This window comes from Topomyia yanbarensis, chromosome 2 (genome assembly GCF_030247195.1).
Source record: "Topomyia yanbarensis strain Yona2022 chromosome 2, ASM3024719v1, whole genome shotgun sequence".
Lineage (NCBI taxonomy): Eukaryota > Metazoa > Arthropoda > Insecta > Diptera > Culicidae > Topomyia > Topomyia yanbarensis.
This window is the reverse complement of record NC_080671.1, coordinates 36,356,031-36,381,314: the sequence shown is the minus strand read 5'-3', so window position 1 is coordinate 36,381,314 and position 25,284 is coordinate 36,356,031. Positions and strand designations below refer to the sequence as shown.

General features: G+C 39.3%; 2 protein-coding genes across 2 annotated transcripts in view; one reads left to right on the top strand and one right to left on the bottom strand.

Annotated features, from left to right (window-relative positions):
* Positions 1 to 847, top strand: part of LOC131679432 (fibrillin-1-like) — a 96,315-nt gene extending 95,468 nt beyond the window's left edge. Inside the window, exons 11-12 of the mRNA XM_058960162.1 lie at positions 370 to 506; positions 576 to 847. Of these exons, the coding sequence (XP_058816145.1) occupies positions 370 to 506; positions 576 to 658 (220 nt within the window). The 3' untranslated portion in view covers positions 659 to 847. The remainder of the gene's footprint in view (positions 1 to 369; positions 507 to 575) is intronic.
* Positions 848 to 861: 14 nt separating this feature from the next.
* LOC131679431 (fibrillin-2-like) lies at positions 862 to 24,728 on the bottom strand. The gene is made up of 7 exons (XM_058960161.1): positions 24,634 to 24,728; positions 24,444 to 24,564; positions 24,217 to 24,377; positions 23,882 to 24,156; positions 3,177 to 3,779; positions 2,994 to 3,119; positions 862 to 2,939 (listed from the first exon to the last, which is right to left on the bottom strand). The coding sequence occupies exons 1-7, from the start codon at positions 24,726 to 24,728 to the stop codon at positions 883 to 885; spliced, it is 3,438 nt and encodes a 1,145-aa protein (XP_058816144.1). The 3' UTR covers positions 862 to 882.
* Positions 24,729 to 25,284: the final 556 nt, after the last annotated feature.

Sequence of the window (25,284 nt, the reverse complement as noted above, 5' to 3'; positions counted from 1 at the left end):
ATCGACGACCTCTTCGAGGTTATCTGCTGAGTGTAACTTTAGTTGGTCTATCCTCAACCATTCGCACTACATGTCCAGCCCACTGTAGTCTGGCACGTTTTATCAGCCTTCCAATGTCATCAGATTTTCCCCATATATTATATATCTTATCAGTTCCTATTTGAGATATCGAACAATCTCAATGTAAATTTGTACAAAATGACGAGAATAGACCGGATTAAGGTATGAGTTTATCTTAACCAATACCAAATTGTTACTCATTAATTCTTTAGCTCCTCAAGTAACATGAGACAACATACAAAATCCTAGATGCGATCATTTTTAGTTTATAAAAACCAGCATTCTAACCAAATGTTCCATCTTTTCCAGCGACACTCTAATCTACAATGTGGCCTATATCAAATACTTCATCCCGTTGGTCGTGATAGCGATTCTCATCACGGCTGCCATCATCACGATGATAGTGCTGCGCAACAAGAGAAAAGACTACCACGTGGGCAAGCTGGGTAACGTCGGCCGAGCGTCACGCACAACCGATTACATTGATTATAACCTGGTCGTTCTATTCCCTACAGAGACGAAGGAAAATTGCGTCTACTTTATGCCCCAGCCACCGGATGCAGCAAAGGACGATGAGGACAGTGTTTTTAGTGTGTAGATTTTGTTTCTACGTTGAAAGAAGCATGGTATTTTACCTAGCAGAATGTCATCAATTTGTAAATAATATACTGTATGATACGCTGTATTTTAATCGTAAATGAGACGAACTGTGTTTAATTTATTTTGTATAACAAACTGCGAATTGAATAAATATAAAAAATAATAGCGAGTATCGCTATCGAGAACAGTTTCGATGGGTTAAAGTGGAAAAGATTTTTTTTGCTAATTAATCATAGTTTCGGTGGGAAAGGAGATTTCTTTTTTCAGGTACGTGCATGTCCAATAAGAAGTCAGCATTATAACTAAAGCAATTGATGATGCCAACAGACCAATTATCAGATGTGATCGATTAAAAATTGAGAAGAGATCAAATTTAGCGCTGGAGTGCACATTGACTTCTTTAGGACCTTCCAGTTCTTCTAATTCAGCTTCGTTCGTAAATTCCTCAACTGATTCATCTGGCTGACAAGATCCTACCCCATCCATAAACATGCGAATGAAGCCTTGGCGACATTCACACTCGTCAGGGGCAATGCAGTCTCCATTTCTACAGCCCTTACAAACAGGCAAACATTCCCCGCTCTCATCTGAATACTCGAACCCTTCCTCACAATTATTACTGAATCTGCTTTGAACCACCCCCACCACCTCACCAATATCCTCCACCACAAGCTCATTTTCCTTCATCTCACTGCAGACATTATTAGAACTTAGCTCCCACCCCTCCTCGCAAACACATTTTCCATCAACACAAATGCCATCGATACATCTAGGCAAACAAGCTTTCCGACACACTCCATCCCATTCCTCCTCGTATCCAGCCAAACATCGACAGGTATTTGGTGCTACGCACTCTCCATTAACGCAGGGTTCCAGACAATTCGGATGACAGGAACCGAATCCGTCATCAATGTAGCCTGCAAAACACTCACACAGGTTTGGTCCAACACACATTCCATTTGTACAGGGGATCTCACACACTGGCTCGCAATAGACTACATCTTGTTCATCAACGGCTTTTCGATAACCGGTATCACATTCGCAGATATTATTTCCCAGACAGGTCCCTTGACTACAGTCCACGTAGTTTTCATCGCAGTGGAAATATTCGCTTGCCTCGCTACGAGGAAGCTCTGGTGTGCACTGTGGTGGAGTGGTAGTCGAAGGACATGGTAACTGATGACAGGGTGCTTGTGTAGGGCATTCACATGCTGGTACCGTCGGACACACAGCTTCGGGACATGGACGAATTGAAGTTGCTGAAGGTTCGTTTATCGATACTATCGTAGAATAGTTGCCCACTGGGCATGGAGATACACTGGAACAATTACAATTTGATGCTGGTAACTGGCACTCAAGAACCGATGTCACCGGAACTGGTAGACATGTTTGTATCCCATTATCCATGTAATTGGTGAAGAAGCCCTCGTTGCATCGGCAAAAATTGTGACCGCCACAAATTCCATTGGCACAGTCTACAACATGGGGATCACAATGAGGTACGCATATGTGGTTCACAGCAGGAACAAAACCATCGTGACAAAGACAAACATTTGGTTCTATGCAGTCTCCGTGTTCACATTGAGGGTCACAAATTGGTTCGCATACTTCCAAGAGCCCATTGAATCTGTAGCCTTCATCGCATTCACACCTTCCAGGAGCGACGCAATTTCCATTAGCACAGTTTGACACACAAAGAGGTAAACACTCGATAACTCCCGTAGGATCTTTTTTATAATGATATCCATCCAAGCATTGACATTGATTGTTCCCCAGACAAACTCCATTAGAACAATTAACCACTGTCGCATCACAAACCGGTTCGCAAACACCATCTATGCCGGTAGCAAAACCTTCTCTACAAACGCACATATTCGGTGCAATGCAGACTCCATTGATGCAACTGTCATTACAATCCGGTTCACAGATGTAGTCATACTTTGTCGACTGCCTGTACCCCTCCGAGCAAACACATGAACCATTCCCCACGCAGACACCATTCACACAAACTCTTTCGCAAGGTTTCGGCTCACAAACCATTTTGCCGTCCCGAATCGCTAATGCGTAGCCTTCGTCACACTCGCAGATGTTCGGCTGAGCACAACGACCATTGCTACAGTCCACCCAGCTTTCGTCACAAATCGGCTCGCAGACACTGTTGCTGTTATCAGCGAACCGATAACCCGAAATGCACTGGCACACATTCGGTTTGATGCAATAAGCGTTAATACACTTGTTCTTGCAGTAAGGCGTACAGACTGATTTTTTCGAGTTGATAGCTAAAATGGAATTAGTTATGGCTAACGAGTTTACTAAACGTTGATCTATCTTACCACTGATAGTCGCGAAATAGCCAGGAAGGCATTCGCAACGCTCCGGTCCAACACATTTGCCATTAGAACATCCATTCGTACATTTGGCTTCGCATACGTTTTGACTGTTATCCACCTTCATGTAACCTACAAAAAAATCAAGCACTTGACTAGCCGAAAAAGAAGTAGAACAAAACAATTCACCTTTGTTACACTCGCAAACGTCAGGTGCAACGCACTTCCCATGAACGCAAGGTTTACTACACTTGGGTACACATTTGAAGCCATCTTTCCGATCTAGTAGGTATCCTTCGTTGCACGTACATTGATGTGGCCCAGTACACACTGCATTCTCGCAAGGCCTTGGACAGACTGGTTCGCAGTATCCACTCTGTTGGTTCAATGCGTATCCCACCTTACACTGACAAAATCCCGGAGCGGAACAGTATCCATTAGGGCATCCAGCGGGGCAATATGGTTCGCACGTGTCGTAGACTCCTTTCCGGTACAAATCGTCACATACACAAACTCCCGGAGCAACACAATTCCCATTCATGCATCCAGCTTCGCACAGCGGTACGCAGCCTGTCTCAGAATCAATGTAGCCTTCGTTGCACTGACAAACCTCCGGGCCGATACAACTTCCGTTGGTACAGTTGACACGTTCGCATTGTGGGACACATTGATTCAAATTGTTGAGCTGATAACCTTCCTCGCACAAGCAGGTTTCTGGAGCAACACAATTTTGGCATGATCCACTACAGACGGGCTGGCACGTGAATTGTTCTGTTGCCGATAGGGTATAACCTGAAGTAAGAGAAAATATATTTTGTCTGTAATATCAGGAGAGTTTGTTTTTAGTGTGGGTTAACAACATGGATGAATAGCGCTCCGAAATAGTCCCGCAAATCTAAGATCAGAGTTTGGATTTATGAAAAACGAAGCATATTTTGGACAATTTTTAGCAGAATTTATAAAATTAACAATAACAGTATGCGTCCAATCTTCGTTCGGGACAGCCGCTCTTAATTTGATATAGCTATAAGCTATAATTAGTGCGAAAATTCTTAGACAAACTTTTTAATAAGGTGTGTATTCTGCAATACAAGTTAAACTCGATTACCCGGCGCTTCGATTTTCCGGAAGAAATGATTAAATTACTTATATACTACAAAAAAGTAAATGTGTAAGCTGAGGGTCGTCTATTTTTTGGCTCCAGTTTAATTTACGTGGTGGTGTCACATATCATAGCTAACGTTTCTTTAAACCCTCATTCTATTTAGAAAAGTGCGCGTTGGGCCTCCACAAAGAGATCATTGTCCTTGTCCTTGTAGCATCATTTAGTTGATCAATGCACAGTGCGGCCGGGCCGGCCAAAACCTCCAAAATTTATTGTCGATTTTCACACCTTTTATATTTTTTTCTAAATGTACATTACCTAAAGCTGTATCCAAATTTTTGAGTCAATCGATTGAAAAATATAAGTGCTACATTTATTTGAACCATACAAGGTCTTCAAAATCTGTAAGAATTTGAGTGACAAAAAGTTTTTGTTCATTCTAATTCATCTCGCTCCAATAGGTACTACAAAGTAAATTTAACAACGCATATAGGCTTTTCTAATAGAAAATCATTTCAAAAATTCAATTGTGTATTTCGATTTGAGAAATAATGAGTATTTAAAAAGTTACCAATAAAATCATTATAACTATGTTGTTTAACGCGGACTTATTTACATTCATAGTGTCATCTCTTTATCGGTAAAACCGTGTTGAAGGTTCTCATCTAGTACAATTGACGTAGAATTTTATCTAGTTTTCATAAATCATCGTGCGCCGTTTTGCGCCGAAGGTTGATATTTGGACATTTGTAAAATTAGTTTTTTCATGGAGACGCATGGTATTTTTTGATTTCATGAAGTTTTGCATTATTATTCACCGGTGGATTTCTTTTCTGAACACTGCTTGTAAATTCAGGGTTTGGGGCGATTTCCTTGATACAAATATAAGTATGCCTTAAGTATGCAACTACGACTCTTGTTTCTACATTTTCACATTTTCAAATAAATACAAGCCAACGAGGCAAACTAACTGCAACTATTATTATATCTTTCCATGAATCCTATCTCTTTGGTAAGTATTGGTCGTGAGCTTTACTGGTGACCGATGTAAAGTAAACACGTACAGTGTGAGAAGTGTTCTTTTTTACCCGATTTTTAGTTATTGGCCAGTAATGCAACATTTATTTTCAAGTGCAAACTCCCTATTGAAGCTATCACAATCAACAATCAAATTCAAAATCTCCCTCAATAATTCACTTCCAAATTGGTGAGAGTTTCATGCAAAAATGCTCACGCCTCTATTTCAAAGCATACACATACAGTGCAAAGTATAAGCAGGAATATAGTAAAAACGGTCAGGATGTTTTCGTACGCAAAACCAAGTCAGTACCCACAAGGAGAGATATTCATATCATCATTGGAATTGAAAATCAATGGAAAAGTATTGAGCGGCTTAGCTGCAGTATGCATCGTATGAGCAACTGTGAATAGAGCATAGTAGAGCATGATTTGAGATCTTCATCAAAATCAAATAAACCTGTCATCTTTTAATAGCTTTGGCGATAACTATAAATAAATAAACCAATAAAAATTTAAGGTATTCTATCAAACACCTTAAGATATGCTATCTTTTATAACTATTCTAAACGCATACGTTTATAAATAAGTAAAAAGAGCTATGAAGGGATTATTTTTTCAACGATGGTATTCAGATTGGACTGAAGATCTACAAACAAATTTATAAAATTACATAATTTTTTATTCACCCGATTTCGATAAATTGGAACTACCCTATCTAACTCGTTGCTAAGGACTACCCAAAGAAATCAAAATGTTTCTGTTCACTTACGAAGTATCTGTTTTGAGAAGTTAATAAAATTCACTTTCGCGAAATTTAAAAAAAAAACTTTTAGAACCACCCTAGGATGTCTAATTTTCATTTCAGCGTCCTAATTTAATCAAAATCGAGTTCAGCGCACCAAAATTACCCTTAGATGATATTTTCAGACATTTTAAACTACTTTTGAGGTTTTGTCCAGCTTTTGTATGGAGTGGATTCACTGTGCAATGTCGTACCGAATAGTCAGGTGATAACTACGCATGTAGTCTTCGTAAACTCTCTATCTCATGTTGTTACCAGCGAAGGACCACCTAAGGTTACGGAGATGATGGGTTACTAGCCGCCTCAGCGAGAAGTACTGCTGACACCTTCTTTACATAGCATTCATCTTTGCTTGAACTACCCAAGAATTAAACTCACATCCAGTGATGGCCCGGTCTCTTATCAGAATCTTTTTAACCCTTTCTTGGCCAACTTTTTCCACCGGTTCCAAAACTATATTTCCTTAGAACTGTTGGCATCGTGAAACACGAAAAACCTGGTTTAATAGAGATAAGGAAAGCTAGAGTTGTCGAGGACGATGCATGGAAGTGTGTTGAACAAATCTGGGTTGCTATTAAGCTCGACAATCGAACCGTTTTCCTGTGAGCAGTTTATTTCCCTCCGAATCGCATTCGGGACAATATGTTGATCGAAGCTCACATCCAGTCGATTTCGCATGCAATGGCAAATATGCCTTCAGTCGACGAGATCGTTATATTGGGCGACTTCAACCTACCTGGATTGTCGAAACAGCCATCTCACAGTGGTTTCCTGTCAGAGTTAAAAATATTCAAATTCATTGAATGAAAATTGATCATATTCAGCCGCATTCATTTTGAATATTCAGTGACGCAGCTGAAAACGTCAAACGAACTAACCGCCCATTCCTCCATGCAGATTTTCATTCGGCTCCGATTATTACACGAAGCGACCGCGCAGCAACGAATCAAACGTATCAATGTAGGCCCTGGCACAATGTAAGCGATGATGATTGTTGTTTCATATGCTTTACCTGCATTTGAAAACATTTTCCTCAATAATTAGGTTCTTTACTGGCACAGTTAACCTCACTTTTCTTGACAGTTCACTAGTGCTGTTTACATGGACTTAGAAAATTTTTGTGGACGACTAGATTCGCTCGAAGCAAATTGCAAAGAATTTTTCTAAGTGCATGTAAACAATACAAGTGAACTGTCAAAAATGAACACTCAGTTCATTTGTGACGTCAGCGTAAAGTATTCAATTAGTGACATGAATAAATTGTACGATATTCAATTGAATGAATAAGGATGGACATTTGAATGAATATTTTTTATATTCATCACGAGTCGCGTCAGGTTGATTTTCACCCGTGAAAAAACAGCTTCGATTATTTTTAACTCTAGTCCCTGTATCCCGACCCTGATAATTCAGTGTTTCGCGCAAGCTGGATCAAGCTCATCGACAACTACAGCCCAGCCACGCTTTTTCAAATCAACGACGTGATTAACGAAAACGGCAGCACTTTGGATCTTTGCTTTGTTAGTGCCCAGAACGTTGCTCAAAATATCTCTTTCGCACCAGTTCCATTGGTGAAAACTGTACCACATCACAAACCTCTTGTTGTCTCGCTGAACCAAGAACGACCTCGTGTAGTCGAAAATGTCCCTGATCCAGTTTTCTAAGACTATCGTAATGCAGACCACCGCAGCATCGCTGTTTTTCTATCTGAACTTGACTGGGATCACTTACTCGATAGCAATGATGTTGATCAAGCAGCCCAGACCTTCACTCATATTATGACGTATGCCATCGATAGATTAGTCCCGAAGAAAGTAAACCGGAATGAGGAAAAATCCTCATGGCAATTCGTCGAGTTACGGAAACTTAAAATAGCAAAGCGAGCCGCCTTGAGAAAATTCACGAAATACCGAACTCTGTCGCTCCGAAACCACTATATGAGGCTAAACATTTTCCAAAGTCAATACGATTATTTTGACTCAAGTGTAATTTTTTAAAAGGGCGTAGACGTTTCTATGTGCATTAATTTGGTTTGTTTTGTTCGGTTAGTCTATTTTATATAGCAAAACTATCTGAGAACAAGTTACGGGGAATGAATCCCAAAAAAGGGCAAGTTGCTGGCTAACGGGGGGCTATTTGCCAACGCGGATGCGCTAATTGCCCTTCAATTTGCCAGCAAATTGCTGGCAATTAGGGGGCTATTTCAAATGCAACATTTGGGCGATTTGCCGCCGTCATTTTATAGCCGCTCTACCCGCCCTTAAATCGCTCCTAAATCGCCCAGGGAACGCGCCATTTAATCGCCCTTAATTGCGTAATATAAAAATTACAGATATTACTTATTTTCGGATTCATTATCTACTCACATAAACTTATCACTACACTAGGCAATCACCACCAAACTACAGGAAGAATCAATGGTGAAATTGGCATTGCACACCAAAACTTACCACAATCTGACTTTTATTAAGAGTTTAGGTCAGAGATCTTGTTCCACCATATTTACACACGATTCCACAATTTCCCACATTCGTTGGCTAAATGAAGTGCACTAGACAAACAAAATACAAGCGATAACATGCCAATTGTTTAAAAAAACAATTTTAAGCTAAAGCCAAACGTGAACCGCCATGTTTCAAAAACGCAAAAAACAGCCAAGTCCTTTTCAGCCGCCAGAAAATTTGTCTAAGTGTTGAAATTGCCTTTAAATCGCATTCGCAAATTGCATTTGTTTCTAGGGGCAATTAGCACAGGCGAGTTGAGTTAAACGTCAAACTGTTTCAATCGCCTGACCATGTTCGTCCGCATTTTTTTGACCGGGATACTTCATCTTGAAAAAAATTGCGTCATTTTTCACAAAATCAAAAACTTTTATCAAAAATTTAAGTTGCAAAAAAACATTTTTTAATTTTTTGCACATTGTGTCAACAAAAACATGAAAAAAGAGATATTTTGAATGTGATTGTATGATTGAGAACTTATTGGAAAAAAGTTTTTCTAACAATAACTTAATACATGTTTTTAAATTTCATACTAATTGACATACAAAACTGTAATTTTGTTATAGAATATAAATCTAACTATTATTTTAAATCAAAATACATTTAACAAAAAATTTCTAAAATGCGATATTTTTCGAGATATTTGGAATTTTGCTCCAACAAAAACAATTAATTAGTGTAAAAAAAAGGTATTCGTATTACCCCATCATAAAATGCAAAAAATCTAATGTATATCGTTTTAAAGATGTTAAAGAAACTTTTTCAATGTATGTGGATCATGGAAAAACATTCAATTAAAAAGTTTTCCTAACAACAACTGTTGACATATTTTTTTAATTCCTACTATGTGGAGTCAAAAATACAATTTTAATTTTTAATATGATTCTATCCGCCATTTTAAATCGTAATGCTCATAACAAAAATTTTCGGAAATATAACAGTTCTCGAGATATTTTATATTTTGTTTTAATAACACAATTATTTTGTTTTATTACGACCTTTTCAAAAGTTATTCGCGTTCCTCCATCAAAAAGAATAGGCTTTTCAAAAAGCCTACAACATTTCCTGTAGCTTTCTCTCTGACATCAAGGCGATATTGTAAACCATTTGAAAGCTAGATGAGAAGAACTAACTTATGATTAAACTATATAGATCACCGGTTCTCAACTTTTTTCGTACCACATACCCCTTAGAAATCACACCGGGTTGCTGTGAACCCCTACCCAGTCAAAAAGAGCAAGTTGCTGGCTAACGAAGGGCTATTTGTCAACTCGGATGCGCTAATTGCCCTCCAATTTGCCAGCAAATTGCTGGCAATTAGGGGTTATTTTAAATGCAACATTTGGGCGATTTGCCGCCGTCATTTTTTAACCGCTCTACCCGCCCTTAAATATCCCCTAAATCGCCCAGGGAACGCGCCATTTAATCGCCCTTAATTGCCTAATATGAAAATTACAAATAATACTTATTTTCTGATTCATTATCCACTCACATAAAGTTATCACTGCACTAGGTAGTCACCACCAAACTATAGGAGGAATCAATGGTGAAATTGGCATTGCACACCAAAACTTACCACAATCTGACTATTATTAAGAGTTTAGGTCAGAGATCTTGTTCCACTATATTTACACACGATTCCACAATTTCCCACATTCGTTGGCTAAATGAAGTGCACTAGACAAACAAAATACAAGCGAGAACACGCCAATTGTTTAAAAAAAACAATTTCAATCTTAAGCCAAACATGAACCGCCATGTTTGAAAAACGCAAAACAACCAAGTCCTTTTCAGCCGCCAGAAAATTTGTCTAAGTGTTGAAATTGCCTTTAAATCGCATTTGTTCCTAGGGGCAATTAGCACAGGCGAGTTGAGTTCAACGTCAAACTGTTTAAATCGCCTGACCATGTTCGTCCGCATTTTTTTGACAGGGTACCGATAAACATCGATTTTGTAGGGGAGCCCGGGGCTAGTTGGCGGTTGGGGTAAATTGGCGGAATCCCATTTTCTCCGTTTCTATTAGACATAAAGTGCTGCCTCTCGTTGTGTACTTCAAGTAATATGAAACACATTATCCAATTATCTTTGTAAATTTTCTTAATTTTTATCATTTTGTGTTATTTATGGTCATTTTCTATCTATTCCCCGAATGATTATATTTTTCGATAGTACGTGAAAAGAGTTGGTTGTTTATTACGGGCTTTAACCTACTTGGTCATTCGTCCGAAAAGATAAAAGCCCATACATATTATATAACATTTCATTGTGAATTTCATTGGCGATACATATTCTAAAAGCTGATTGATATTTGGATTTTGGAGGACTGCAGAGCGGACGAGGGGAATAGTCCGTGGGGGTACCTACAATTTCTCGAGCAGCTCTGTATCTCTCAAGAACGAGATAATTATCTCCTCACTTGACGGATCGTTGGCCAGAATGTCCCGGATTGAAGACGGTAGTTGATGAGGGTTTCGAAGGTTTTGAAATTCTAGGCAATCCACCAGAAGATGTTCCACGGTGAGTCTGGTTTGGCATGCCTGACAGACGAGAGGGTCAGTTCGAGTGATTGTATGTGCGTGAGTTATTTTGGTGTGTCCCACTCGTAGGCGGGAGAGAGCTCTTTGTTCTGTCCTCCCTTGTTTTTTTGGAGGTGGCCGGTTTGGTCAGCAAACTTCGAGCCTGTCTCCCACGAGCTGCCAATGAGTCGGCTTCCTCATCTGTGCTGATCCCGCAATGACCGGGTACCCAGCATATCGTAGTCAACGGATCGCAGATGTTCTCTATGGCCTGTATGTAAGGGTGGCGTGACGTTCCCGTTTCCAGAGCGGATATGACCGACATAGAGTCCGTCAGAATGATAGTCGGTATTCCCTCTGGTCTCCTTGCAATTGCGAGACTGCAGCAGCTTCTGCCGAGAAAACAGAGCAGCTTGTGGGGAGGCGGAAGGCCAGACCAGTTCCTATTCCGCAAACCCCCACTCCAACTTCTTCTTGCAGCTTAGAAGCGTCAGTGTAGATTCGGACGTGGTTCGGGAATCGTTGGTTCATCAGCTCTAGGAATTTGGCCTGAGCGACCTCAGGGGAGGGCCTGCTCCCAGTGACCTGGATAGGTTTGTCTTGGTGTTCGGACTTCTCGTGTACCAGGGACGGTCCCAGGTCCCGTGGAGGCGAGCTATTTCTGGGAGGTCTGTGCCGGTGTATTCCAGGAATATATTTTGAACCGTTTTCAGGAGGATACGAGAGCCACCAGAGGTCCTTTCGAGAAATCCCAGAGCGCGCCTTAGTATGACGTTAGCGGCCGCCCACCGAAAGGAGGGAATGCCAGGAATGCCAGGATTCTTATAAGCCCGTCTAAGTTGTGGCTGGTTATTTCAATACCGTAGAATATTTTGCTGTTGATGAGCGCACTGCTGACGTTTAGAGCAGTTCTCCTGTTCCCTGTCGGATGCCGGGCACTGATGGTTCGAATGAGGCGTTTCCTGCTTCCACAGTCCCGTTTGACGGTCCCGAAGTGCGATACGAAAGTTAAGCGGCAGTCCAACATGATACCGAGTATTTTTGGTTCTCTGCGGAAAGGGATAATTGTATTTCTGAGCTTGACCGGTCTATTAGTGGTTATGTGATAGGAATTGCGACAGTGTGATACTGAGCATTTGGCGGCGGCTATGTTGAACCCCACCGTTTCAGCCTATTTTCCGATGGCGTTTACTGCGACTTGGAGCTTTATCCGCACTCGAGCGGTCGATCCTCCCACTACAACGATTATGATGTCGTCGGCGTAGACGAAAACGGCGAGGACGGAACCCTGTGGGATACCGTTTTCTTCCACATACGTTCTGGATTGTGGGCTGCCAACTCCCACTCGGAAGACACGATTATTGAGGTAGTCCTTAATGTAGTTCCCAAGGTTTCCGGTAACTCCCCAATTAGCTCGTTGCTGGAGAACCCCCTCGAGGTAGACTGTGTTGTAGGCCTTGGCGATGTCCAATATTGCTATGTCGGCATCAGGTCATCCGTCAGAGCCTGCAGAGGATTTCCCCAAAGGATCCGTGGTGGGCTCCAGTCCCTCCACCCTTGCGAAATGCGAATTGGCGCTGGTCAAGATAGGAGTTTTCTTTGAGGTAGGTCATAAGCCGTTTGTTGACCAGCGTGAAAAGAGCTATCAGTGGCTGTATAGATATTGCACCTAACCACAAACAAAAGTAGTTTTTTAATCCTTTTTCATAAAATATGCGATTGTGGAAAGATGGCGGTTACGCACGCGGGGCAAGTTGGCAGAACTATTTACAGTGCAAAAATAGTCATCAAATTTCTTTATTTCTGGAATTCACTCCAAACCCGAGCAAACGAAAAGCCCATAATACACCCATGCTCATGGGGTTTGACATGGGTGTTTGAAATGGGTTCAACCCATGAAAACACCATCACCATGGTCCGGTAGATCCCATATAAAATACCATATGTTGGTGTATCTATGGGTTATCGAGACCACTTTATGGTGTCTTGATGGTTGTGAATTTTGGCACGGACCATGTTTAAGGTCTTTTCAAGGGGCTATGTGGTGTTTGAACCCATGAGTATTTGCTCGGGAAGCAAGACAGTCTTTTTCTCGTGTATCTCGTCAATGCAGGAATATGGAGTACGCTTCGCAGTCAAAATATCGGGGTACTGACACTGGAATATGACAGAAAGTGATAAATAATATACAGTTTGGTTGAAAAGAAAATAGGTACATTTCATAAAGGCCATTGATATAATTGAATTTTTATTTGATTGTTTATTCTCCGGCGTTCCGCCAACTTACCCCGGGGTTGGGGTAAGTTGGCGGCTTTTCCGCTACCACATTTCAGAAATTTTTTGTTATGAGCATTTCAATTTAAAATTGCGTTTAGAATTATATTCAAAAATAAAATTGTATTTTTGACTGCAAATAGTATGAATTATAAAACCTGTTTTAATCCACCTAGCGGTGCAATTGTGCCTTTCTCATTTCTCTAAACTATGGCACGGAGGCTTTTTATGTTCAACATAATTGTGGAAATGTCCATTACATTCTTAGTACACTTTGCACTTATATACAATGGCATGCCAGCCACGAACTTGATGAGCTACGTGTCGACGGTGAAACACTTGAAACAAAAAAATATCATACTCCATTAGCCTAATCAGCATTAGATCAGTTATCTGCTTGCTAACTAATTTTGTCATGCGGGGGTGGGTATGTGAGGAGGGCGAAAGTCCCATGAACGAACGACTCCCCAGCTTAAATTGGTATGCTTTGTGATATAGTGGTGGTTTAAAGATGATGAGGTTGAAAGGGAGGGGTATGAGGGCTGGATGGGGTGGTGGTCTGAGGGGTAATTTAAAGAGATTTTTAAAGGAGGGGAGTGAACAATAGAGGGGGGTGTAACCCCTCTCCGTAAACCATCAACTACGCCCCTGTTAAAATCCAGAAACCTTATGCGAGTCGAAAAAAAAATTGGCCGGGATTATGTTGACGTTTTTCAGAGTGATTGCATAACCTTTCTATATGAGAAAGGCAAAAATGTGCCAAAATCCAAAAAAGTGAACCGTCGTCAAAATTTTTTTCCAGTTTGCATCAAATCTCGACGTTTCATGCACCTTGAACACATTTAGCATCAAAAATAAAAATTATATTTTTAATTTTTCCTATAGTTTATATGAGAAATTTCTGTGTGGCCGCACTCTGAAACCCGTAATTCCGGAACCAGAATTCCGATCGATCCAAAATTCAATAGCAGCCGATGGGAAGGTTGCACCTTTCATTTGAGACTAAGTTTGGGCAAATCGGTCCAGCCATCTCTGAGAAAAATGAGTGACATTATTTGACACATACGCACATACATACACACATACACAGTCGAATGGGATATGACACTCGGCCCTCCGGGCCGGGATTAGGTTGACGTTTTTCAGAGTGATTGCATAACCTTTCTATATGAGAAAGGCAAAATTTTTTTCGAGATAACATAAAATCTCGACGTTTTACGAATTCGATTTGTGAAACTTCATGAGGTCCCCCCTTTGAAAAAAAAAATTGAGTTCCGGCTTATATGGGAATTTCATATGTGACCGGACGATTTAATCTATATTTCCGGACCCATATAAGCGATCCGAACGAAATTTTATTGACATCTAGGGGGATATTATAGCTATCATTTGGGACTAAGTTTGTGAAAATCGGCCCAACCATTTTCGGGAAACTGATGTGAGTTCGTAAATTTTGAAAGATGGCCGCTTTTCCCGGGCACTTCCGGAACCGTCTATGGTGGTCAATGTAGTCAACGAAAGTTTGGTTGGCCGTCGGTGACCTAGAACAGCAAATTTAAGTTGTTTGAGAGACATTTTAGCGAAATTTTTACCTTTTTTGCTTTCATCGGAGTATCGGTTTGAATCACAATTTGCTATGTGATCGCACGCCACAACCTGTAACTCCGGAACCGGAAGTCGGATCGGGATGAAATTAAATAGCCATTTACGGGGACGCAATACCTTTCATTTGAGGCCAAGCTTAGTCGAATCGGTCTAGCCATCTCCGAGAAACCGATGTGACTGTTATTCTGAATTTAGATACTTCCGCCGGGGCTTCCGGAACCGATGATGGTGGCCAATGTGGCCAAATAGACTTTGAATGGATGTTAGTGACCTAATACTACAAATCGAAGCAGTTGTGGTCATATTTTGGAAAAAAAAATCACCTTTATACATTCATTGCAGAATTTATTAAATTCGACATTTTCTGCGTGTTCGTACTCATCACCCTGTAATTCCGGAACCGGAAGTCGGATCCATTAGAAATTCAATAGCAGCCTATGGGAACGTTGCACCTTTCATTTGAGACTAAGTTTGTCAAAATCGGTTCAGCCATCTCTGAGAAAAACGAGTGACATTTTTGGTCACATACACACACATATACGCACATACACACACATACATACATACACACATACATACACACACAGACATTTACCGAACTCGACGAACTGAATCGAATGGTATATGTCACTCGGCCCTCCGGGCCTCCGTTAAAAAGTCGGTTTTCAGAGCAATTGCAATACCTTTCTATTGAGAAAGGCAACAATATGTCAAAAGTTGTTGTTAAGAAAACTTTTTTATTGAAAGCTTCTCCATGATCCAAATTCACTGAAAAAGTTTCTTTTACGTCTTTAAAATGATAAATATTAGATTTTTGACATTTTTTTTAATTTAATAATTTATTTGAAACGGCTCAATGCGTTAGCACAACTGAGCCGTGGATCTTTTAAGTTTTTACAATATAAGTAAAAATAAAAAGAATTAAGAATGTTTGTCTGCCAGATCTTGTTGACGCAGATTGCTGCTGCGTGTTGAGATCCTTTTCCTTGGCGGTGAAGCCGCTTGGGGGTCATTCAGTCTGCCTTATCTCGCGTTATCGTTCCCGTCCATGTCACCATCGGTACTGCTTTCTTGCTGTTCATGATCTGATGTTCTTATTTGTTTCTTGTTCTTACGGTTCGCTGTTGTAAATCCGTCTTCATCGGAATTTGCTTCTTTATTGGCGATGCTAGTTGTTGGTTTGGGAGCGGTTGTCGTGGTCGTTGTACCTGTATTATTGGTTAATTGGATCGTTGATTTTGGTTTAACTGTAAGCTTCGGTGGCTGCTTGTTAGAGTTGGCTGTAGTAGATGAGTTTTGACTAGTTGCTTCGGCGCATGTTTTCCGAAGTGGGCTGTATGGTTACAGAATTGGCATGTTGGGGTCTGCCCGGGATATGTGATTAGCGTTGTTTGCTTATAGGTCACGCCATCCTTCGGTGATTTGCATTCGATAGTCATGTAAGAAGGTATTGGTTTAGTCACTCGCATTCTCACAATACGAACGCCGTTGGGAATGCCGGTGAAAAAATTTCTCCAGGTGTCATTCGTAATAGATTCTACTTCTCCATATTGCGACATGATTCGTTTAATGTAATCTTGCTTAGTGCGCGGGGCCAAATCATGGATACGCACGTCCACCATGTCGTTTTCCATATGCACGGGGATCTTGATTCTGGTGTTATTAAATTCGACCTCGTGTTGCATGTTGTTCTTTGCAATGAAGTTTTCGGCCTGTGCTAAGCTTCTAAATGTGATCGAAACACAGTTTTTTACGTGATGTAGCTGAATGTACGTAACTTCAGCGAGATTAAGCTCCATTCTCACTTTAACTAATTGTTCCACTACCTGAACTGTGGGCAGGCCCGTAGCCAGGAGTTTATTTCGGGAGGGGCTTAAAAAATTATTGTATAAAGCTTTTTTATTTCGATTATACATGTTTTAACCTTATGGTTATTCGCCTCTTTTTGGGTTAGAAAATTTCTTTAGAAAAATTTCTAACCCTACATGTGCGGGATTGATGAACGAACCGTGATGAGCTGCGTAAAAGGTAATCAATTTACCAACTACGCTTTACCCGCCCCTGCATAAAGCTTTTAGTTCTAATTACTTCATATTGTCACTAGAAACTAAACGAAATTTTGAAAAGTTCTTAATGAAAACAAAGCCAAATCTAAGACAATCCATGTTCTTTGTCACAAGAAAGGCTATAGTACATCAACGAATTATTGATGTTTAATTTGATTTTTATTATTTATTTTTATTTACAAGTTACAATTTACTCTCGTTGCAACAATGGATATTCTAGAGTTCTCAGTATTTATGCGCTAACCGAATATGACAATCCTTGACGGTGCTGGAAAACGCAAGGTGTTCTAAGCTACACGTTTAAAAGGTGTAGATGACGCTAAATCGAAATGAGTAGAAAAATATCCATAAAATGTTCGATCGAAGAGAATGTCGAAATTTGCACAAAATCTTCTGATTTAGCAAACGAATTGTAGATGGTTCAACTTCTATTTTCTTGATCTGGCGTCCTGTAACTATTACCAGTTCTAATGCATCATGCTAACATAATTTTTTGGCATACCCCAGTTAGGAAGGAGGATCTTTGGTGATCAATAGGATCAAAATATATGGGTCATTCCACGTCTGATTTACAATCAAAATTTGAATTCCTTCCAATTATTTTTCTTGCATTCATTAGTTAAAGTAATTGACACGTATTTTTTATTTTGGCTGAATATGATTTTTTTTCAAGTTATTAGTTTTTGAACTTTTGAAGTTTATAACATTGAACATTTTTCAATCACTTATAACTCGGAAACTAGGGGCAGATCACTTGTGATGCATTTTTAAAAATCAGCGAAATTAAATGCATTTATTTCCATCAAAATAGAAATTCCTAATGTATTTTTCGTCGCGTGCAATGTTTTTGCGTTGCGTGCAATGTTGTTTGCGTTGCGTGTAAGACGTCAAAACCCTACAGAAAAACTAGCCCTACATTTAACAAAACGTCGGACAAAGTGGATCGCGTAGTACGTTTGTTAAACAAACTTTTCTGCGAGGGAGTGCAAAGCTGATGCAAAAATGGAAATTAAATGCATTTTTTCTAATTTGATGCAAATTTGTTATACATTCTTCGAGTGATCTGCCCCTAGCTCGGAAACGATTCGATATATGGAAAAAAATATTAAATAAAAAAGTTGTGTACTCAATGAGCTCACTGAAAAAAAATAGCAATTTCTTTTTGTTATATAACTTATGAAATTTGCAATTGTTTGAAACAAATTGAATTTTTTAAAGTTGGACCAATTTTTTACTTATTATTTTCTTTAAATATTAAAAATCATGTTAAAATAATTGTGCAAAAATTTGGGAGTGGATATCAAAATACTTTGCGAGATATTACAATTATAAACTTAAAACAAGGCAATTTTACACCAAACGCCTAGTGATAGGCCTATTGTAATTGAAATATCTCGTAAAATACTTCGAATTTCGTTCTGAAATTTGTACACAATCTTCTCGATATAATTATAAATTATTTGAAAAAGCTAAAAAGATTTTTTTGGCTCCACCCTGAAAAAAAATTTGTTACTAATATTTGCATAATACATAAATTATTTAACAAAAACAAATATTACAAAAAAAATCCGCCGAGATCTTCCGAAAACGCAGCTTTTATTATTTAATGCTTTTTTCCAGAAATCTAATAGTTTCTCAGTTATGAGGGAATGAAAAATGTCCAATTCTATTAAATTTATAAAACTTTAAAAAATCACTATATTATTAAAAGTCGATATTTGTATGTATGTGATTTATGGACTCCCAAACGGCTTAACCAATTGCCGTAAAAATTTATGTATAGTAGGAATTTGTTATGGAGCGTGTTTGTGTGCTATTGGTGGGGATTATCTGCCTACAAGAAGGCGCTTCGGAACAAATTATGGTTTCCTCCTATTTCGTTGAAAGTCGCATCAACGTGCGATGGGTATTAGCTAGTACTTTATAAAGTTCAAAAACTCATAACTTGAAAAAAAAAATCAAATTCAGCCAAAGTAAAAAAATCGTGTCTATAATTTTCAGCTAAAGAGTGCAAAAAAATTGAAGGGAACTAAAATTATAGTTGTAAATCGTGGAATGACTCGCATTCTGCAAATTTAAGACTTTTTTGGGGGTATTCTCATGTTAAAAGCAAATATTTTCTAAAGTCCCCCGAAATCAAATTTATTTTGATTACATAACTATATTAAGAAGATTATGTGAAAAATTCAGAATGGAACTCGAAGTGTTACGAGACATTTCAGTTATAACAGGCCTTTCGCTGGGCGTTTAGTGTAAAATTGCCATGTTTTATGTTTATAATTGTAATATCTCGCAAAGAATTCCACTGCCAAATTTTTACACAATCTTTTTAACACGATTTTAATACTTAAAGAAAATAATAAATAAAAAATTTGGTCCAGCCTTAAAAAAATTCAATTTGTTTCAAGTAATTGCAAATTTCATAAGTTATATAACAAAAAAAATTGTGATTTTTTTTTTGGTAAGCTTATTTGAAAACGCAACTTTTTTATTTAATATTTTTTTCCATATATCGAGTCGTTTCCGAGTTATCAGTGATTGAAAAATGTTCAATTTTATAGACTTCAAAAGTTCAAAAGCGAATAACTTGAAAAAATATAATATTTAGCCAAACCAAAAAATACGTGTCAATTATTTTTAGCTAAAGAATGTAAGAAAACAGTTTGGAAGATGCTTGACGTTTATATTAAGCGCACATTGCTCTAATCTATTATATCTAGCATAAAATGAGTATTGTTAGATACCATTACTAGCGATAAATGTTAATTTTGGGACAGTTTTTGTACTCAGTTTTCTATGAAACTTCTATTTTTTTATTATACAATTCGTTTACTTGAGTCGGTTCAATGCATTAGCTAAATGAAGCCTTGAGTCTTTAATATATTTCCACGATGTAAACAATGAAAATGATAAAACGCTAATGGTTGTCCAACAGATCTCGTGCGATTGACCTGTTTACTGATTGAGAAATATTTTTCATAACCAACCGCGTCTTGGTGGTCGTTCATATCTATCTTGTACACTTCCGTATTATTATCGTGGTAACTGCCATGGACATGGCAGTTCGCGAATATCTGATTTCATTTTTGTTTTGTCCCCTTACGGGCCACAAGTGTCGACTTCCTCAATGATGATGCTGACTGTTAATTTTGAGATACTAGAGGCAGTTTTTGCCGTCAATATTATATGAACAGCAGCCACAAATTTGGCAATTGTTTGTTTTTCAGGTAATCGTATTGGAGACTATGGATGTGCAAAGATGTAACGTGTATGATTATATTATCGCATTGTGTTTTGTGCGTGCAGGGTCAGCTAGGACGAAATCCTAGCTGACCCTACCCGTCTAATTCCTAGATGTGTCCTTTATAATAAATTACATTTTTTCCAAATGTGACAGGAATCTTTTAATGGCCACGGTTCAAAGAAGTTAAGCTTGTTTATTGGGGCTTTAACCTCCTGGTCGCTCGCCCGCGGTTCAAGTAAGAGGTATCAGATCTTGTAGCCGAACATTGATTTTCTCATCATCCATATATATGAGAATAAACCACGTGTTACAAGTTGCAAAATGACTGGTTTCGCCTAGGTTAATTTGTTGAGTAACATAAGTACTGAATGCCTGACAAGGTAGAACTCGTTAAAGGCGATGTTCGTAAGCATAACCTCTATTTTCACCTTCAGCAAATATTTCCCATCATGAAATTCGGTTATGCAAAAATTCCAGAAGTCAATAGCCTCCACGTTTGGCTGGAGCACCACTTCTTGCTTTTACGATTCAATCATCCGACGGATTACCCCAGCATGAATTAAAGTCATCAGTTTGTCTTCACATCTCGCCCTGAGCAGGAGCAAAAAATCGTCCCGCGCAAGTGAAACGGTCAATCAAATCAATCGGTGCCTATCACACAAGCAGTCCATATAACAATAGCCTATACCTACTGTGCGATTTAGTGATGAGTGACGGTGCCCAGCAAAAAGCAACCCAGATACGGCCGAACTGTGTTACTGTTGATTTTTCGAAATGCCCCGTAAGACCAGCCATTCGGGAAGTGGAACAGTTATTAAAAGTGCAGATGAAACTCAATCTGGCTGAAGTGAAAACCCTACAAATGCATCATATTAAACATTGCGTGCTGATTTCGTTCAATAACATTAACCAAGCTGAGTCATTCGCCTCGCGAAACAACATGCAGCACACCGCCGAATGCGGCAATGTTAAATATAGCATTCCCGTATACATCGAGAACGGCGCTGTAGAAGTTCGTGTCCATGATTTGGCTACGCGTACCCCTGACGGCGCGATTAAAAAATGCTTGCAAAAATACGGAGAAGTAGACTCCGTTACACATGAGACTTGGAAGAATTTTTTCCCGGGTATCCCTAACGGTGTTCGTGTGGTGAGAATGCGTGTGACCAAGCCAATTCCCTCATACATAACCGTCACAGCGTTAGGAAGTGACGATGTTCTCATTCATCAAACATCGCTAGTCACGTACCCAGGGCAAATTCCTACGTGCCAGTTCTGCACGAAGAAGCTGCACCTCGGAAAACCTTGCGTAGAAACTGTTAAGGAAAACTTAACCAATCCAACTGAAATCAGCCCAGAACCATCTTACGCTAAACCACTAACAGCTGCAAAACCAACAACCAGCAACAACAACAACGAAACGAATGCCGATAACGAACATAATAAAACGACCCTTAATAGTAAAACGCAAACTGGAACATCCGACTGCGAGCAGCAGGAAAGTAGTACGGATGAGGACATGGACGTGAACGATAACGCGAAAGAAGACAAACGAAATAAACCTCAACTTGCAGTGGACAACATTGGCAATATTTCGCCACCTAGAAAAAGGATCTCAACACGCAGCAGAAAGCTGCGCCTGAACGAGACCAAAAATTTAATGTAGCTGTTTTTTTTTATTCATTGTAAAAAAACAAACAATCGGCCTCGTCGAGCTACCGCATTTGGGCCTAAATAAATTTATCAATTATAAAAAAAAAAGAATTAAAGTAACAGTTTCTTTTGTTCTTCCGACGAGTCACACAATATGAAAGGAAGTGTGTTATCAGACTCGGCATACTGAGTAGATATCGTGACCGATGTCTTCGGTGGCTCGAAATAGCAATCTTCCTCACCATTCTCCCATTAATTTGTTGAAACCAAACAAGATACAATTTTTTTACGAGTTACCGAAAAACATATTGCTTCTTAAATTTATTTTTGAAAAGTTTCGGGGGGGGCTTTAGCCCCCTAGCCCCCCCTCTGGCTACGTGCCTGACTGTGGGTCTAACACGAGTTTTATTAAAGTTGATCGAAATCGAGTTATCCCGTAGCACGGGCACTTTTGTTTCATTTGGCGAACTCATTTCACTCCGCAGCCGGGGGCAACGATACAATTTGTATGTGCACTGAAATAGAACAATAGATAGCTTGATTCATTAGTGCTTATAGCCTGCTATAGCGTAGCGATTTTTTTTTGCTTCTGCTTTGTGCGATGTCAGAAGATAGACTGGGATTTTTGACATAGGGTGATGAGCCTATTTTCACCATACTAAGCAAGGTGCCTCACTAATTCGGTAATTTCTTGCCTTACAATCAATGGAATGCGTAAAAATTGACATGAACCGCTTTGCTTCGTTGTTAAGAACCAATATAATAACACAAATGCGTTGAAAACAGTAAAATTCTCGTGTTTGAGCACAATGAAAACTTGAATCGAGTGCCCCTATTGTTGCGCTACCATTTGACTTAATGCGTTGAACAAAGATGGCAGACACTGCTCTAACCAACGGCTTCAAATGGGTAGGGTGATAATAGAAACATGGTGCAAATAGGCTCATCACCCTATTATGATGGGGTAACGCGATTAACTTTTAAAAAAGGCATAATTACACGAATTAATTGTTTTTGTTGGAGCAAAGTTCCAAATATCTCTAAAACTATCGCAGAAGATTTTTGTTTTGTTGTATAAAATATAGTAACCGACCAAAAAATTTTGGAAATTAATGCACGTAGAAACGTCTAACTTTTGGAAAATTGCTCTTGCATCAAAATATAGCAATTGCCAGAAAAAACATGGAAATTCATAAACCGAACACAACTGTAAAGTTTCGTTCGAATCGACGATGGTAATATTTTGCGGTCGGCCGGTTTTTCATGGAATCCCTCATCAGGCTTAAGGACTTGACTTGACAAAGAAGTTTCGGTTGAAAATCATGGAGAATTACGAGCCTTGCAGATCCCCAGACGTTTTACTCCGACGAATATTTGTTCTTTCACCAACCATTTATTTATTTCCGATAGTTGGAAACTTGTACAAAACATAGAAAATCCCAATTTCCAAAAGACTGTTTGACTATCGCTCATGTCATGTAAATTCCAGCAGCCAATCTCACACTGTAAATTCGTGTAATCAATTGACCCTAGGTGTTTGAAAGCAACGGGCGGAGCATCCAGTCAGAGACTTTATATGAAAACCAGTGTGGCAGAATTGAAATTTGGCCATTATTGTCGCCTTCGATTTGGTGGTATATCATTCTCCAGACTGAAGCACATTGTAGACCAATAAAAAATCGATTTTTTAAAGCATTTTAAAGCTAAGACTCCAAACTAACGGCAGCACAAGTAGCAATCCCGAATAACACATTTAATAAAAAATGTTAGTAAGAAATCTATAACATTAGGGTTACTGCTCCCTAATTCATCTTAGCTCCTCTATTCATCTCACCTATTTGAACACGTTAGTTAGAGCAGTATCTGCTATCTCTATTCAACGCATTAGCTTAAATGGTAGGATGAATAAGGGTATGTTGTACTCGACTTTTCGCTTCGCTCAAACGGGAGCATTTTACATTTTACAGGCAAAATTTTTAACTGTACTTCTTCTTAGGTACGTAGCAAAAATGATGATTAAAGCGCAATCCAGTCACTATAAGTCGAGTTATCAATTAAATAATGTGACATACTGACTAATGAAATGAATAAGGGCACGTCTACCCTACCTGCCGCACATTGACACACGTTCGGTAGGACACATGTACCATTCCGACATTTTGGATCACACTGGGGCACGCAGCGATCGTCATTTCCTGCATCTAGTACATATCCTTCGTAACAATGACACTGATTCTCCACACACCATCCAAACTGACAAAGCTTTTCACACTGCTCGACACAAATTCCGTACTCATTTTTCTCAAACCCATCATCGCACAGACAAGAATTTGGCGCCACACAACGACCATTGTGGCATGGCATATCACATATCGGTTCGCAGCTAGAATAAAATCATTATTAAAACCCTCAGGCAAGTTGATCACTATTTTATAATATTCACCGAAAATCATCTACTTTTTGATAACCGGAGTAACAACTGCAAGTTTCCGGTGCAGTACACTCTCCAAAAACACACTTGTGTTTGCAGGATGGCAAACAATCACCCTCGTAGTGATGATATCCCTCGCAGCAAACTTGTTTTTGACGATATTCATACTCTAACTGTAATTAATAAACACTTCCTATAAATAAGTTCAACCTCTTCTGCCAATTGAATATTAAACTCACAGAACACGTCAGCTTCTCGGTTGGCACCGATACCGGAAAACTATGTTCCGAAAACATGCAATAGTAGTTACACACGCCGTACTCCACTCCCTTCGTTTTGTTTTGCACTAGTTTGGGAATTCTGAAATTTTAGTAAATTACATAAAATTATTTTCCACTAACTGCATAATATTCCTAAATATTCAACTACTTTTCACTTTCGAAACAAAACTTCCCCAGCGCCCGGTATCCATTCATCATCAGCATCAGAAGTACAACCGTTACGATCCGCAGAACACTCCACATTACTACAAATGTTACATAACTCAACGACCACTTCAAACCCTGCTGCACTTTTCTGGATCGCGGAAAGCCGAAAAAGAAAATAGCTGAACCGTCTCGGGCGTCGGATGAAAACTGACTGATCTCATCATTCAGCTTCCCTATAGACCCAATTCCGGAGTCATCCGAAATTAGGAAACCACCGTAATAATCTTATCAGTGCATACTATTTCGAAACACTTCCCAAATCTATTCTCACATCCCGAATTGATGCGTTATGAATTAGTTAGTTCGGAACCGAACGGCGTAAAAACAATGCTAAGTGGTTAATCATTTTTATTAGCTTCTTCGAGATTGCGCTGAGAGAGAGGGGTTAAATTTCAAAAACAAACCTACATATGAGCTGCTTTTTGGTTTGCAATTAATCTCGTTACGGGGTGACGGAAAAATTGTTCCCTAATTGGAACATGACACATTACGCCATACTAGAACGATGAACTTAAGTATGGATCGATGCGGCGATGAGTGGTTGAAGCGGTTCTGGAATGATTATTTTAATCGAATTGAAGCATACATTTTC

Coding starts and splice junctions, on each gene's coding strand:
- LOC131679431 (XM_058960161.1), bottom strand. CDS start 24,728: ATGTGGAGTGTTCTGCGGATCGTAACGGTTGTACTTCTGATGCTGATG. Junction 24,378..24,443: donor CCGAGAAGCTGACGTGTTCT/GTGAGTTTAATA, acceptor TATTAATTACAG/TTAGAGTATGAATATCGTCA. Junction 3,120..3,176: donor CGTTTGCGAGTGTAACAAAG/GTGAATTGTTTT, acceptor ATTTTTTTGTAG/GTTACATGAAGGTGGATAAC.